Source organism: Leptonotus elevatus, chromosome 15, assembly GCF_054856555.1.
Source record: "Leptonotus elevatus isolate MCC_2025b chromosome 15, RoL_Lele_1.0, whole genome shotgun sequence".
NCBI classification, from domain to species: domain Eukaryota; kingdom Metazoa; phylum Chordata; class Actinopteri; order Syngnathiformes; family Syngnathidae; genus Leptonotus; species Leptonotus elevatus.
The window spans coordinates 15,319,124-15,333,692 of NC_141253.1; the positions used below are offsets into that span (position 1 = coordinate 15,319,124).

Genomic DNA, 14,569 nt, shown 5'->3' on the forward strand with positions numbered 1-14,569 from the left:
TGTCTGTCTGTCATTGTCATAGGGCTTGTTGGTGTTTTTTTTGGGTCTTTTTTTTGTCTACACCATGCCAGAGCACTTTCTTAGATTAATAAAATTCTCTATATGTGTGTATGTGTATGTTAGCCCCCACACCACAAACCAAAGGAAGAGTGGGGGAGACAGACAAGAGGTGGACCATGGAGCGGTTAACCTCATGACATCACAGTCGCTGCTCTGATTGGCTCCCGACAGATGCGTGCAGATTTAAAGGCCAGCAGGGAGACTGCAGTAGCATCACAGGGCAGCGCACAGCATCCAGGAAACATAACTGCCATCAACCTTCTTCTCTCTGCCAATTTTTCCTACTCCTAACAAGGTAAGTACAAATTTATCAAATGTGAATGATAACATGTATGTTTTGGAGGGACTGTTTGATGGAGCTGATACTTGTTTGCTATTTACTGCTTTTAATGGCTGCAAGAACATGTACTGGATAACATCTGGAATGTAGTAGCAGGATTAGAGTGGAACTGAATTGCATACTACTGCATCAGGGCACCCCAACAAATGGATGTAAATAAATACATTTCCTGTAGCTCCTTGAATAGCAAAGTACAATTACACTCTCAGTAGACAGTCAAATAATTCACAATTTGTCAAAAAACTGCAAGACACCTGATTTTGTCTTTACAGCTCCCCATCAGAACATTGGGGGGAGTAAAGTGAGCCTGGCCAACAGCAAGGTCTTGCCTGTGAGACAGAGTGCTTGAAAATCCCCGTGACCTGTGTAGGAAGCCAAAAAAAAATCAGACAAGTGGCGGTTGAGCAGCAATAGATTATAGGCATGGTTTTGGAATGAGATGTTAGTTTTTGCTTTGTATGCCTGCTTCCCTTGTGTGTGTAGTGCTTGGCTGTTCAGTTGTTCCCATATTTTTGGGTCTCGTGGCGGATGCACTTTAATTTAACTTGCAATTTAGCTCTTTTCATGGTGTGTTTTGAACACGGTTACACAAATAGTTAATTACACAACCAGAGTCCAAACCAAAACAGGCCATTTCTGTTGGCCTGACATACCCATACATGTATTGGCGTTCATGTGAGGCTGCGATTGTCACTGCTTGAAATTGTCTTGAATGTCCATGGTACAGTATGTACTTTTCAAAGTAGAACAAACTTTGACAGAAGCCATGGGTCACATTATGATGTGCAGGAACCTCTTTATGGACTTCAGTTAGAATATTTTTTCTTTGAAAGTGCATGATTTTGATAATCCTGAGGAGATCTGCCATCTTCATTGGAATATATTGATTATTTTTTTAAATAAGTAATATGAACAAAAACAAGATGTTTAATCAACAAGAGCTTTCAAAATTTCAGGGCATTGTTTGTAGCGGAATATTTTCAATATTGGGTGTTGACAATTGACTGAGAAAATGTTTAAGAGTAACACAAAAGCCATGTGGGGGACCATGGCTTCCATTGAAAGCAATTAAAGTCATATCACAAAAAAATATTGCATCAATCATGTATTAACGCAGATAATGATAATTTCGTCGACGAAAAATTTTCGTCATATGTTTCGTCACCCCAAAAATGTTTCAGTCGAAAATGAAACGATAACTAAAATTGACTGACAATTTCGTCAATGACAAAAATGAAAATGAAAACAACACAGTGGCGGAAAAATTCACACAATCCATTCAGGAAACGCGGGTTGGAGAAAAGAACCACTCAGAAACTGTTCAGTGTTCACTGCACTTTATTTATTGCTCAAACATGTTGTGCAGCTGTAAAATTAATCTCAAGCATTTATGCACTTTTTTTTATTTAGGGGAAAACTAAGTTATAAAACAGCATATTATTGTTAATTCATCATGTTTCATTAAAACAATTAATAAAGACATTGTATTAAATGTGTCGTGCGTGTGAAACTACAGTTACAAATCGGTGTGTTTTAATTTTTTTGGTATAAAAGTTGAAATGTATGTTAAAGGAAAGTATCGACTAAATTGTCAATTTTGTCAACTAAACTTGCTCTTTATTTCCGTCGACTAAAATTGGATTAAAACTAAAATATAATCAGATGGCTATATTATGATTAAAATTGTAATACATTTTAGTCAAAAGACTATAACTAAAACTAAATAAAAATTTATTGTCAAAATTAACACTAAATCACACTTTTAATTTTGACCGCAGATACAGAGGATGGTCATGTTAAAGGTAGTGCGGATTGTGTTCGAGCAATAACCATAACTACATGCATCTTTTTTTCATTTTATGCAAGTAATTAAAACTGATTCGAAAAAGAGGAGGATGAGAGCGTGCAGTGGATCAAAATATGTGGAAGACATCCTCATAGCATTAAATGTCGAAAGAATTAACACATAATGGGTGCTCGTCAAATTTGGCGGGTCAAAAAATGTTGATAAAAAGCCTTTTTAATTAATTGATTAACCATGATTAATCAAAATTCTAACATGTGATTACAGTAATTTCTGGACTATAAACTGCTACTTTTTTTGACCCTGCAGCTAATACAAAGGTGTGGCTTATCCATCAGATCACAAGGGGGCGCACTATAAAGGAAGCACAAGACCGTCAGGCAGAGCAAAACAAACCAAGGGAGCCCAAATACAGCAGGAGAGACAGAACAAGAGCGAGACAATTTGCGCCTTCATTATAGAAAAGAAAGTAGCGGGAACCCGGTGCGGTAACATTAAAACACCTGCGGCTTACAGTCGGGTGCGGCTTATATGTATAACAAACTTGAGTATTCCCCAAATGTAGCTAGCATGGCTTATATTCAGGTGTGCCTTATAGTCCAGACATTACTGTAATCTGATTAATAACTGTATTCGTTTGACAGCTCTAATATATATATATATATATTGCTTTCAAAATGTATTTCATTGTTTCAATTCATCATTGGTGCTTCTATTTTTCTTTTGTTCTTCTAGACACCAAACAGACACCATGAAAGTGGCATTTGTTTTTGTTCTGCTCTTTGCTGCAGTTCTCTGCCGACCAGTGAGTCATTTCTTCTTTGTTGTCTTTGTTTTCCATCCATTTCAACTGAGTTGAGTTTAATTGTATGAAATATGACAGTTCAATTGCTTAGATTAGAAGCTCCTACTAAGCAGCCAATCAAATAAAGTGATGCCATTTCTATATTGCTCATTTTTTCATAATATCGGTGGATATCTATGATATTCTATGTGTATATGTTTTTTTAATCTCTCTCAGGAATCCACACAATTTCCTTGGCAATTACTCTAGTTTTATCTTATTTTATAATAATTATGATTGCTTGCTTTTCAGGCAAGAAAATTTTCTGACAGTTCAGCAGAGAGCTCTGAAGAAGTGGTGGGTATAAAGTCAGATGGACAGACAGACCGACAGTGAGACATCCACATTGACTCAATTTTGCCTACAGGTCAGACGACCTGCGCCTTCTTCACTCTTCAGGAGAAAGATGGCCGAGTTAACTCGCTTCCGTGTGTCACCATTCAGGGTACAACATTCCTGCAATTCATACGAAAAACAGACATTTTACGTTTTAAATGTGTTTGCTCAGATAAAACTATTGAAAGAATGTAACTGAACTCCCACTGATGTTCTTACAGCTATTCCAGAAATTTTTAGCACCCGTTGTTGTCGGTTCAGATGAAAGCTCTGATGAGGTAAGACATGAAGAATACATTTCAATCCTACGATACAATGCCAAGAATATTCATCTTGTATAATTTATCAGTGAATCTTTGGATTTTGGCATGTTTTTGTAGCAGGCAGCAGTGGAGATTCCATCTATAATCAACTTTGAAACTACAGATGACGCTGCAACAGACACACCCTCCGTTGACAACCAAGATGAACCAAATAAAGACAGTGATGATGATGACGATGATGATGATGAATCAGAGGAGAGCGTGAGTAGTTAAAGCAAAATTTATTTTCAAGTATTTGATTAGGCATTGTGTATAAAGAATAAAAGCGCAAATATCCATGGCATCTTATTCCCTGAATTTTTTTAACAGATTATGAATCTAAATAATAACATACTCTGAGCACGTGATCGCTGTGCCGTATCCGTTGCATAGACAATGTCCACCTTCGTTCATTTAAATGTGAGTTTCCTGGGCAAGAAAAATGCCATCTTATAACACCAAATACTGTGCCAATACAGGTCGGTGTAATCCTCAGCATTTCAGGTTTCAGACTGCTTCTAATGTAAGCACGCTGATGCGTGCATCAAAATGTAGCAAAGTAAAAGTTGGCTGCACATTTGATGTTTGATATTCACTATTACCGTCCAGGTTAGGGAACATCCACAAATTACATTTTCCAGGTTTACGTAATAATGTTAAATAGTGGGACAAATCACCATAAAACAAACAAAAGTTCTGTTTTTTTTTCCCATTTTGAATTTTCGGCTAGTATAGCATTCAAAATGAAACAACCAAACAAACAAAAAAACAACTTTTGCTTGTTTTTTTGTGATTTGTCTCACATATGTCACCCTGGAATATGTCATTTGTGGACGGTCTCTAACTTTTACCCGCTATGGAAACTCCTCACTATTGGCCACAGTTTCGTCTTCACTTTTGGCTGGAGTCCCCTTTGGCTGTACTGATTTTGAATAAGTGTGTTGCATGTTGCTGTAGGCCGTTAATTCTCCCTTTTATGTTCACCGTGGGATGCAATAGTTCCTCATGAGTGTCTTTGTAGTCATTCAAAGCCATGTGTTTTTATGCTCGTTTACATCACAAGTTATGTCATGATGACCATGTGACTATACCTAATGCAAAAATATCCCTAAAAAGTGCTATAAAATCATAATTGCTCAACATAAATTGGTGATTTGCTTCAGGGAAGAGTTTAAATCAATATTGATGGAACAATAACGGCAATATTGTGATATCACAATATTAAAATTGCAACGATATTGTTGTCGTCTGGTGGTTAGTTTGTTAATACTGTTTAATTTTAATTAGGAATGTTTTGGCCACTGTGGCAGTTTTCTCTCACATAAATCCGTCAGCAAATATTTGTCAACATCTTCATCCAAAAACATTACTTTTCAGCCGATTCAGCCAAACACAGCCTTGTGGACTACATTGACAATAATACTTTGCAACGCTGAGCCAAAAGGAGTCACATGACATGGCCAAACCTATTTCTTTGTCACTGCTGTAATGTACAAAAACACAATATTGTGTTTTTCCCTTCTTCTTCTTTTTTTTTTACAGTATCGTGAGCTTTTTTTTTAATATATATATCACTAACCTCCCCACATCATTGTTTGGATATCATTACAAACCTTTTGCAGAATAGCTGGTTCATTTTTAATAAATGGTGTGTACCTTTAAAACAAATTATGCCGTCCAACATATTTAATTCTGGGTTGAAACCTCAGCACACGCCTTTCTGTGTAAAGTTTGCATGTGTTCTTCATGTTTGCAAGGCAATTCCTTTGGGTACTTAGGCTCACTCACACATTCTTAAGACATGCATGTTAGACTCATTGAAGACTATAATTTCCCTACAGGCGGGACTGTGAGAATGTATGGTTATTAGCACGTGTTACCAAAGTCAGCTGGATTAGGCTTCAGCTCAGCCATGATCCTGAGCAGGATAAGCACTATAAAATGAATGACTCAATCATTCATTTAAAAAGCATTTTTCACTATATTAGGTTATATAGATGTCTCGCTGTTTTATTGCTATGTGCAGTTCCAGACTAGATGTGCTTTTTCCCTCCAGGAAAGTGAAGAAGAAGATGAGGAAGATGAAGAAGAGAGCTCAGAGTCGGGCGAGTCTTCCACTGTCGCTCCCGAGACGGTGACCCCTGTAATTGTGACGGAGGAACCCCTGTTGCCCACCATTGTCACAGACACAGATTCAGGCCGCGGTGACAGCATGGGAGGATACCCCAGTGAATACAAGAGTTATGCCTATGGGGAGAAGAGCTACCACAAAGCTCCCTCTTCGTACAAGTCCTATGAATATGTTGACACAGGAAAAAAATCGGGTTATGACATGCCCATTGACAATGAGGTGGAGAAGTCACCAGAGGTGTACAAGAGTGAGGTCAGTTGAATTATCTTCAAATACAATATATTGTTGCAAGCTATTTTTATGGGTGTTCAGCTCTGAATGCAAAAAAATGTTTAATTGTTTTAAATGCAAGGGGGGAATCAATCAAAGCACAAATTATACATCTACATGAAACTGAGAGCAAAAAAAAAACTTTGTTTTAAGAGGGGTCATTTATTCCTCATTCGGTGGTTATATCAGTAATGTGGTGGCTATATTTACAAGACCTCATTATCCTGCTTGCTCCAACTGTATGATTGTGGTATAAAAATGGAAGCTTTTTTCCACAGTCAAAATTGTAGTGTACTGTCATCAGCCAGTGCCGTACTGGAAAATAATATCAGTTCCTCAGCCACTCTGTATCAAATCAAGAAATTAATACCTAGTACTTCTTCCGTCTCTGACATGGCTTTTCTATATGTGACCCACTCTGGCTAAAGGGTCCGCACGTCAAGATTAGTTTTGAGTAGTTCCTAAAAGTCCAGGGTCAATATATTTTCCTTAAGGTAGCCTACTAGTTGCTATTGGCCTTTGAAAGATGTATGTACCAAAACTTGAAATCAGTTTTTCTCAAATCAAGGGATTTCAACCTGGCAACATTTTTAATGCTGTAACTTCGCTACCTTGTAGAATTAGAATGTAGGAATATCTCAATTTGCATTTTTGACCCATGAGGAACATTTAGCCAAAGCTAATCACCGGGGCTGTACAGGCACTTTTTTTTTTTTAATGGCCCTGGCATTTTGACTTGGCCCAGCCCGACTCCTGCCTAACATTTAGTTCTGCCACTGATGTTTATTGATGATGTTTCAGTTTGCTATCTATATTTGAACTGGATTAACAGACCGGCCCCTCTAAATTGTGTGCCAGTCTCTTGGGTTAAAATGTAGGAAAATAATAATTAAAAAGCACTGCATCTGCCCCAAAAGAGGCCAGCCCACTTGGTATCTGCCCTGTATGCCAGATGGCCAATCCAGCCCTGCTGATCACATGGGGGCGGCGCGGCTAAGTGTTATGGTGGTTGTCTCCCATTCCAGAGGTTGTGGGTTCGACCCCATACCATTGTGACCATGTTAAAGTATTCTTGAGTAGGTGAATGCGTAATTGAATGTAAAGCGCTTTGAGGGCTTTGAAAGGTAGAAAAGCACTACATAAATGAAGTACCATTTACCATATGTACAGTTCTGGATTTAGAAAAGAAAAAACACTGCATAATGATAATTTACTCAGCAAACAGAACATCTTTGTCTTCTTCCATAAAATACTGACAACACAATTCTAAATTCAAATGTTTTAATCTACAGATCTAACACTAAAAAGTCATTGTTGTAGTGGTACACTTGACTGATTCAAACAGTGTGACATCATTCCCACTCATTGATGTTATGAATGCTTGTTCGTCTTGCTCACTGTGTTTGACTGGCAACTGGTCTAGGATTTAGAGGCTCTGAACAGGATTGTTGAAAAAAGACGGATAGATGCCAAAAACGGGCCAATGTTTTTAGGTCTTTTTTTTTTTCTATAACTGTAGGTATATAAGTATATATAAATAATTATTGTGACTAAGAACGCAGTGATTTAACACCAGCTTTTACATGCAACACTTTGCCAAGCCTTTTACTAAGACTCAAGACCACCAAAGTTGTTTCTTGCCTTCTGCAAAACCAAAGTAAGCGAATATTGCAAAACCAGTAATGCCCCGGGTGCAAACTTTCAAAGGAAGAAGGAAGAAAATACAGTAGTCGAAATACTCAGGGGCATAATTTAAGAAAATCCAAATTACAGCGTTTCAACAGGCGCCGTGAAATGGATTCTCTTTAAATGAGTCCCAGTCCATCTGGCTGTAGCCAGCTATGAGCTGTCCTGAATTGATGTGTTCCTTCGAATCCTCATGTTTGCGTTAAGTCTGTAAGTAACCATATTGATGCCCTCAAACAAACACGCACTCTGACACTGATGGCTCACTTATGTATAGCAACATAAAATGCAAAAGCCTTAAGTATCAGTAAATCATACAGAAAGGACTGATGACCATGTACAGCGGAAAAATTAAGTAATATAGCAGGAATATAGGTACTTTCAGTGAAACAGCCCAAAGCAACACACACTTTTGTGTTGCCAATGTGATGACGTGTGTCAAGTTCTGGCATCTTCTATATGTACAGTGTACTATTTGATACGACAACAAACAACACCCATGAAATTATAATTTACAGAAAAAAAGGTCTTGTATTTACCCTGCAACTGTGTGTAAAACTGCAATAATTCTCCTATTCCTTGCTTCAGACTTATCAGGAGCACTCTGACAAACTGGAGGAAGACACCAGCACTCCTGGGAATCAAGATGCTCATCCAGTGGAGGAGGAGGAGGATGATGGCATGAACGATAGCGGAAGCTCCGCAGATGTGGAGGAGGAAGAGGAGTCTGAACACGAGCAGAGCAGCGAGGAGGCCACAGCCACGCCCGGAGCAGCTGACAGCGATTCTGACGAGAGTGACAGCCTGGAGAGTGACTCAGATGAGCAGGGGACGGGCCCTGAACCAGCCACTGACATGCCGGCGGTCATAACCGCCAAATAAATCGTCCAGGAAGTCAGGTGGCGTCCCACAGATTGGTATTCCGGTGCAATCGGAGACAACAACATTTACGGCAGGGACAATCTAAGACAGACAATGCTTCTATATTGACCGAGTTTAAAGACCATTTTTGAGCTCATTGGCAAAACTTTATTTGTCTAATTCAAATTGATGTGCTGTATTCAAAATCCTGAACCCGTGGTGTCCAAACATTGATGAAAAAAAAAGAAAAAAAAGATGAATCAGGAAGAAAATATTCGCGCCAGGACAACACAGCATTAAATCAAAACATGATGTGGTTCCAAACTTTGAAGCCATGTATTTACCTCGTGTGGGGTTTAGCTTAATTGTTGCTTGCTATAGTATCAAATCTGCTGATGTCCTCAGTTCTTACTTTACACTACATGTGGATCCCCCTCCATGTTTATTGTAATGTATTATTTTGTACCATTTCTAAAATATAAATAAAATTATTTTACTTAAATCCACCCTGCATACGGCTTGTTTATTTTTGCTACAAATGGGAGCAAATCTAAATAAAATACATATCAAATAACCTAAATTAGCTTTGTTCACATTAAATCATGACATTGATGAATCAGTCAAAATTGCACCGTATCACTGAAAGTTGAAAGTTGTACATACCTTCTGATTAAACAGTATTAGCAAGTGTGTCAAACTTTTGAATGGTTACTGCACGTGTTGTGTATTCATGTCATCATTATGTCTGGTTTTATACTTAATTGTGACTGCAAGTGTGGGGAAAGAGTGAACTCCGAGTTGACTGTGAATGAATGATAAATAAATCATCACATGTTAATAATACGATCAGAAGAATGGTTGTTTTTACTGTCATGAACATTTATGAATTTCTCTCTTGCTATATCTCTTCACACTTCCCCACTTGCAGTGTGACCACGTGACTTACTATAAAGAGCAAATATTCTTTAACTATTTGAAATAGTGCAAGGAGATAACATATTACATCGTGAAATATTAACTACCTCAAAATGATCGATCTTAAATCTGCGGTTCCAAAACTTTTTTCGTCTTGAGCCTTTTTATCACCCCTAACTCGTACATGCTGCTGATTCTCCAAAAGTAGAACATTTTGTAACACAACGGAAGGTATTTTATTTTGTCTCTTTAATTTGAATATTAAATTCTCCAGTACGGTCTTCTTAATTCAAATTAAACATAAAAAATAATGTATTTTTTGAAAGTACATAATACAATTTAAAAACTAATGAAATCCAAATAAATATAATAAAGCCTGCCTTTGATGTATATAATAACTCTTGTAAGATTTTACCCCCAAAAAACTTGACCTACTTAAAAAAAAAACAAGTTTATTTTTAAACACGCATTTTATCTTCAGAATATTAAAGACAGAATAATATTCAGATCCACTTTAGCTTACACCGGGCTGTACCACAGGTTATTGAAGCAAGTTGTAGAGCATAGAGCATATAGCCTTGGTAAGTATTTAAAATAAAGCTTTGAAATAATTTTTTTTTTAAATCAAGCAATTGTTCTCACTTTCGAAAATATATCCACTGAAAGCTTTTCCACGCCGAGACAACAAGGCGCTCTAAAGCCATGCCAGCCTGAAGCCTCAATCCATACAGACATCACAAATGGACAAAAGACTAACTATAGACTATTATAGCTGAATTATCCCCCAACTGCCTTCTTGTTCATAAACCTCGCATGATAGATTTCCAGTCGACAAATTTTTAGAAATGTGTGTATAAATAGAAAAAGAGATCTTTATATTACATTTATATACACGCAATGATAAAGCATGTTATGTATCCCTTTAATTTATGGCTTTCCCACTAGATGGCATTAGAAACTTTGAATACTACCATACTGAAATCAACTGACCAGACAGCATTTGGTACATCTGCACAATCAAATAAGAGAAAGTACAAGAGAAGAATTTAGCCTTCAGACAAAACATAAATAATTGTTGACAAGCACAATGTATTTGATTTGGTGTCCTCTGTTTCCTCTGTATACAGTAATACAAGGTCTGCCTGTCACTGTCAACACGAGAGAGAAGTTAATTGAAACAGTATTTTTGTGTAGTGTTCAAATTGTGTAATATGACCATATAATGACTTGAATGCAAGCACTGTACGGCAAAAATAATTTCAAACAGTAAATAACGTAACTATTATCTTTACCATTGCTAAACTCTTCTTGTACTGGATCTCATTAGATGCTGCAAGTTTGCCTTAGACCAGTGGGTGTGTTGTTTTTATTTCACCACACGCATTGTGTAGGTACTGTGACAAAATAAAAAAAATTTAAATATAGATTTTTTGTTGAACATAATATTGATATATGGGACTTAAATGTGCGGTATGTATATCTGCATATGAAAACAATTACTGTACATTAGCCCAGTTTTTATTAACAAATCTGAAGTTTTAAAATAAATACAATATTAAGTAATATTAACATTATTATCCTGATTTTCTGGCAGCCACAATGTTTGATTAGATATACTAATAAAATTGGTTCTCGATAACAATGATTCATTTCAATCAACTTTTAGTCCACAATCATGACATTTTTAGGATATTTATTCTTTGTGCTCCATAGTTAGTTGTCTCCTCTTCTTTCAGTGATGCTCACTTCTGTGGAGACGCTTCCAGTCACATCTTCAGGAGGTGTGGTCGTCCCTGTCTCATCTGAGCTTGTGGTGGCAGGTTTGGGCGTGGGGGTGTTTCTGTCTTCTGCGGTTGTCATGGTGGGATCTGTGATAGGAACTTCCTCAGAGGATTCCTCAGAGGACTCCTCGGAAGACTCCTCAGATGATTCCTCAGAAGACTCCTCGGACGATTCCTCGGAAGACTCCTCAGATGATTCCTCAGAAGACTCCTCGGACGATTCCTCAGAAGACTCCTCGGACGATTCCTCAGAAGACTCCTCGGATGATTCCTTAGAAGACTCCTCGGACGATTCCTCCGGGGAAAGCTCGGTGGACCCCTCAGATTTGTCAGGCGTTTCCTCAGAGAACTCTTCTGATGACTCCTCAGAAGATTCTGGCAATGGCTCCTCGGATGGCAATTCAACGGACACCTCAGAGGACTCGCTTTCAGAGACGTCTCTAGACTCCCATGACTCATTTGACTGAGAAGACTCAGAAGAAAGACTCAAGTTGTCCCTAGCTGGTGATTCTTGTTTTTGGTTATTTTCGGTGATGTCAGCAACCTGATGCCAGGCCTCATCAACCTTTAGAGAGAATATCAAAGCAAAGAATATCATGTAGCCAATATGCATACACAGCAAAAAGTCCAATGTTTATGTACCTCCACTAGAGCTGATTTTAGCACTTGTTCAGAGTTGATATAGCTCTACACTCTCCAGAGTTAAATCAACACTTTTAAAGTAGTTAAATAGTTAACAATAGGATAAAGTGGGGTTTTTTTATGTACCAGTGTTTCCCAGCCATAACTAGGTGATCAACTCCATGAAATAACACATGCTCAGGACACCTTTTAACCCTGAAAATGTTAAAATTACACTTTGGGAGATATCAAATCATCTCCCAAAAATGTAACCCTGGAATTTTAACACTCCATTTTTTGCTGTGAAAAATGCTGATCCAATAACAAACATCCAATTTAGTCAAGATTTAAATGTTCATATAACATTAAATGTGTGTTGACTCCCGATTTTAGGAAAACTATTTTTGAATTAGAAAGAGGAAGGTGCTCAAATTTGGTTTAATGACGTAGTCGTTGACAAACATCTTATTGCGAAGTGAAGTCAAATCTGAAATGAGTTTCTTCTACTTCTGTCCCTATCGCAAATGCAACTCTGATAGTGTGAATGTTACATTTATATTCCTGATACATACATTTTTAGATATACATGATTGATTTACTAGTACATATATACATATACATATAGTGAGCCTTACTGGTTTGGTAGATGCAGCAGCAATAAGTACAATGATCAGTGAAAATGTTGGAAGATTCATCTTTAATCGGTTCCTGCAAATAAAAGCAATGTTATAAAATGCAATACATTTTACCAAGCACAACTATACTCATATTACAAAACATCCAGGATTTAAATAAATATTTGATAACAATATTTTACAAATAATAATAAGAATAAGAATAGATGTACCTTTTTCCCAGTCACCTAGATGCCTATAGTGTTGAGTCCAAAAAGATGTGGGAGTGTCATTTGGGATGATCTGATGCTTAAGTATGCTGTGAAGAGAAGCTGGGCAGGGCTCTTGTGGGGTTTTTGGAGAGGGTTGAGTAAAACAAGATTACCTGCAGCCGGATAGCAGGGGTGGAGCAAGAAAGCCCAGATAACACCGAATGTGGATTCAGTTTTTTAGTCACCCTTTCCCATTTTGTGTTATCTTTAGCAAATATTTGAATATTAAATCATTGTATGATTGGAAATTCATTGGAATTTGGGTAGAATGTTTTGTGACCTTTGGATGTCATCTGTATTAGACATTGTGTATTGAGTGGTTAGCAGGGCTGGACTGGCCGTCTGGCATAGGCTACTGGGCAGATGCTCGGTGGGCTGGAGTCCTTTCTTTTTCTATTTACAGGGGGCAGCCCAATAATTCATTTGCAGTATAGACAGCAAATTGAACCAATCAACATCGATGGCAGAACATTCTGGTTAGGAACAAGACCGGGCTGGCGGGCCTAAATCTTTTTTTCTTTTCTTTTTTTTGTGCCAGTCCAACCCTAGTACTTAGGAAAGGACACTTCAAATACTTAAAAACTCACACCAAAACAGTATTTTAACAACATTGTTGGATTCTTTGATTATTATTATCTATTGTCATAGATATTCAAATTTACTTGTAAAACTGTCGTCTTATTGGGCATGAGGATTCAAGCGACACATTGTAGAATAGAGTACAGGAAGTGCTTTAGTGTAAGATTGTATAAGCATAATTTTCCATCCATTACATTGCGCACACAATAGAATTATATGTCATTTTTTGGGTTTCAAACTTTAATCTGTTCTTAAGTTAATATGAGAAAAGCAACCAGCAACAAACGTTTGCCTTCATTGCTTGCTGCCATGCAGATATTCCATAAGGAAAGAATTCAGACCCCAAAAAATGGCAGTGGGTGTTTGGCAATGGATGACAGTCAGATTTGAGTGCTTTTGGCTGGGCCGATCTGATAACTGTGAAGTTTGTCATGGCGACGATGTGAGCGCGGTACTGTATGAAAAGTAGTGTTTGATGTAATGAAGAATTTATTCATCATTTAGGCAGACTGAGTGGCAGCCTGTGGAATTTTACAGGGGAGTAAGACTTTGATAAGTGTGTATGTGCATGTCTGTGTGACACAACAGTGTTACTCCAATAGTCAAGTCACTAGAGAAACGTTGCTCTTCCTGTTACTTCACCGCGAATCATAAAGAGGATGTGTTGTTAAAGAGCTTTCAAAAGTCACAAATTTACATAAAATAGTTGTGAGAAATCTGCATGGCTTCACGGTATTGTTTGGAATGCAGCAGAAGTGTCTGCGAGTTAAACAATTTCTATCCATAGCCTCATGTTAACAGATTATTTTATAAAAGCAACACAAACAATGCTACGAACACTTGTATTTTGGAGATGGCTGCATCCAGCAATTATTTTAATAATCAATTAATCTGTTGGTTATTTCGGTGATTAATCAATGAACCAATTATTTTTTTTTTTTACGTTTTAATTTCCATTCCTTCATTTAAAAAACAAAACAAAAAAAATGGATATTATTTCAAATTGATAGTGTAGAGAATACAGAAACAGATTAGGGTTCAGTTATTGCTTTGGTACGTAACATGTTAGAAAATAGGCCAAAATGTTGATCATTGTTCGCCAAACTATAAACAGTTGTTTGCTAATATTATAAGTTGATTAAACACAAAACAT

At 37.3% G+C, this 14,569-nt stretch overlaps 2 protein-coding genes across 5 annotated transcripts; one reads left to right on the top strand and one right to left on the bottom strand.

Moving 5' to 3' along the window:
- Positions 1–231: 231 nt before the first annotated feature.
- On the top strand, positions 232–8,964 carry spp1 (secreted phosphoprotein 1). Of its 4 annotated transcripts, none has more exons than XM_086096792.1 (8): positions 232–355; positions 2,940–3,009; positions 3,301–3,345; positions 3,416–3,493; positions 3,606–3,662; positions 3,765–3,908; positions 5,743–6,069; positions 8,362–8,964. In XM_086096792.1, exons 2-8 carry the CDS (start codon positions 2,956–2,958, stop codon positions 8,653–8,655), a joined length of 999 nt encoding a protein of 332 aa, XP_085952918.1. In that variant the 5' UTR covers positions 232–355; positions 2,940–2,955; the 3' UTR covers positions 8,656–8,964. The 4 variants fall into 4 exon arrangements, with proteins under 4 accessions (XP_085952918.1, XP_085952921.1, XP_085952919.1 ...); XM_086096795.1 differs by having other exon boundaries at positions 3,768–3,908; XM_086096793.1 differs by lacking the exon at positions 232–355 and adding an exon at positions 2,572–2,687.
- Positions 8,965–11,051: 2,087 nt separating this feature from the next.
- LOC147162125 (uncharacterized) lies at positions 11,052–12,907 on the bottom strand. The gene is made up of 3 exons (XM_086096796.1): positions 12,799–12,907; positions 12,587–12,659; positions 11,052–11,895 (listed from the first exon to the last, which is right to left on the bottom strand). The coding sequence occupies exons 2-3, from the start codon at positions 12,644–12,646 to the stop codon at positions 11,263–11,265; spliced, it is 693 nt and encodes a 230-aa protein (XP_085952922.1). The 5' UTR covers positions 12,647–12,659; positions 12,799–12,907; the 3' UTR covers positions 11,052–11,262.
- Positions 12,908–14,569: the final 1,662 nt, after the last annotated feature.

What these genes read in the sequence shown, in the direction of transcription:
- spp1 (XM_086096792.1), top strand. Translation starts at nt 2,956, where the DNA reads ATGAAAGTGGCATTTGTTTTTGTTCTGCTCTTTGCTGCAGTTCTCTGC. An exon ending in CTGCAGTTCTCTGCCGACCA is followed by an intron (nt 3,010 to 3,300) that starts GTGAGTCATTTC and finishes CTTGCTTTTCAG; the next exon opens with GCAAGAAAATTTTCTGACAG. An exon ending in CAGATGAAAGCTCTGATGAG is followed by an intron (nt 3,663 to 3,764) that starts GTAAGACATGAA and finishes ATGTTTTTGTAG; the next exon opens with CAGGCAGCAGTGGAGATTCC.
- LOC147162125 (XM_086096796.1), bottom strand. Translation starts at nt 12,646, where the DNA reads ATGAATCTTCCAACATTTTCACTGATCATTGTACTTATTGCTGCTGCA. An exon ending in CTGCTGCATCTACCAAACCA is followed by an intron (nt 11,896 to 12,586) that starts GTAAGGCTCACT and finishes TTCTCTCTAAAG; the next exon opens with GTTGATGAGGCCTGGCATCA.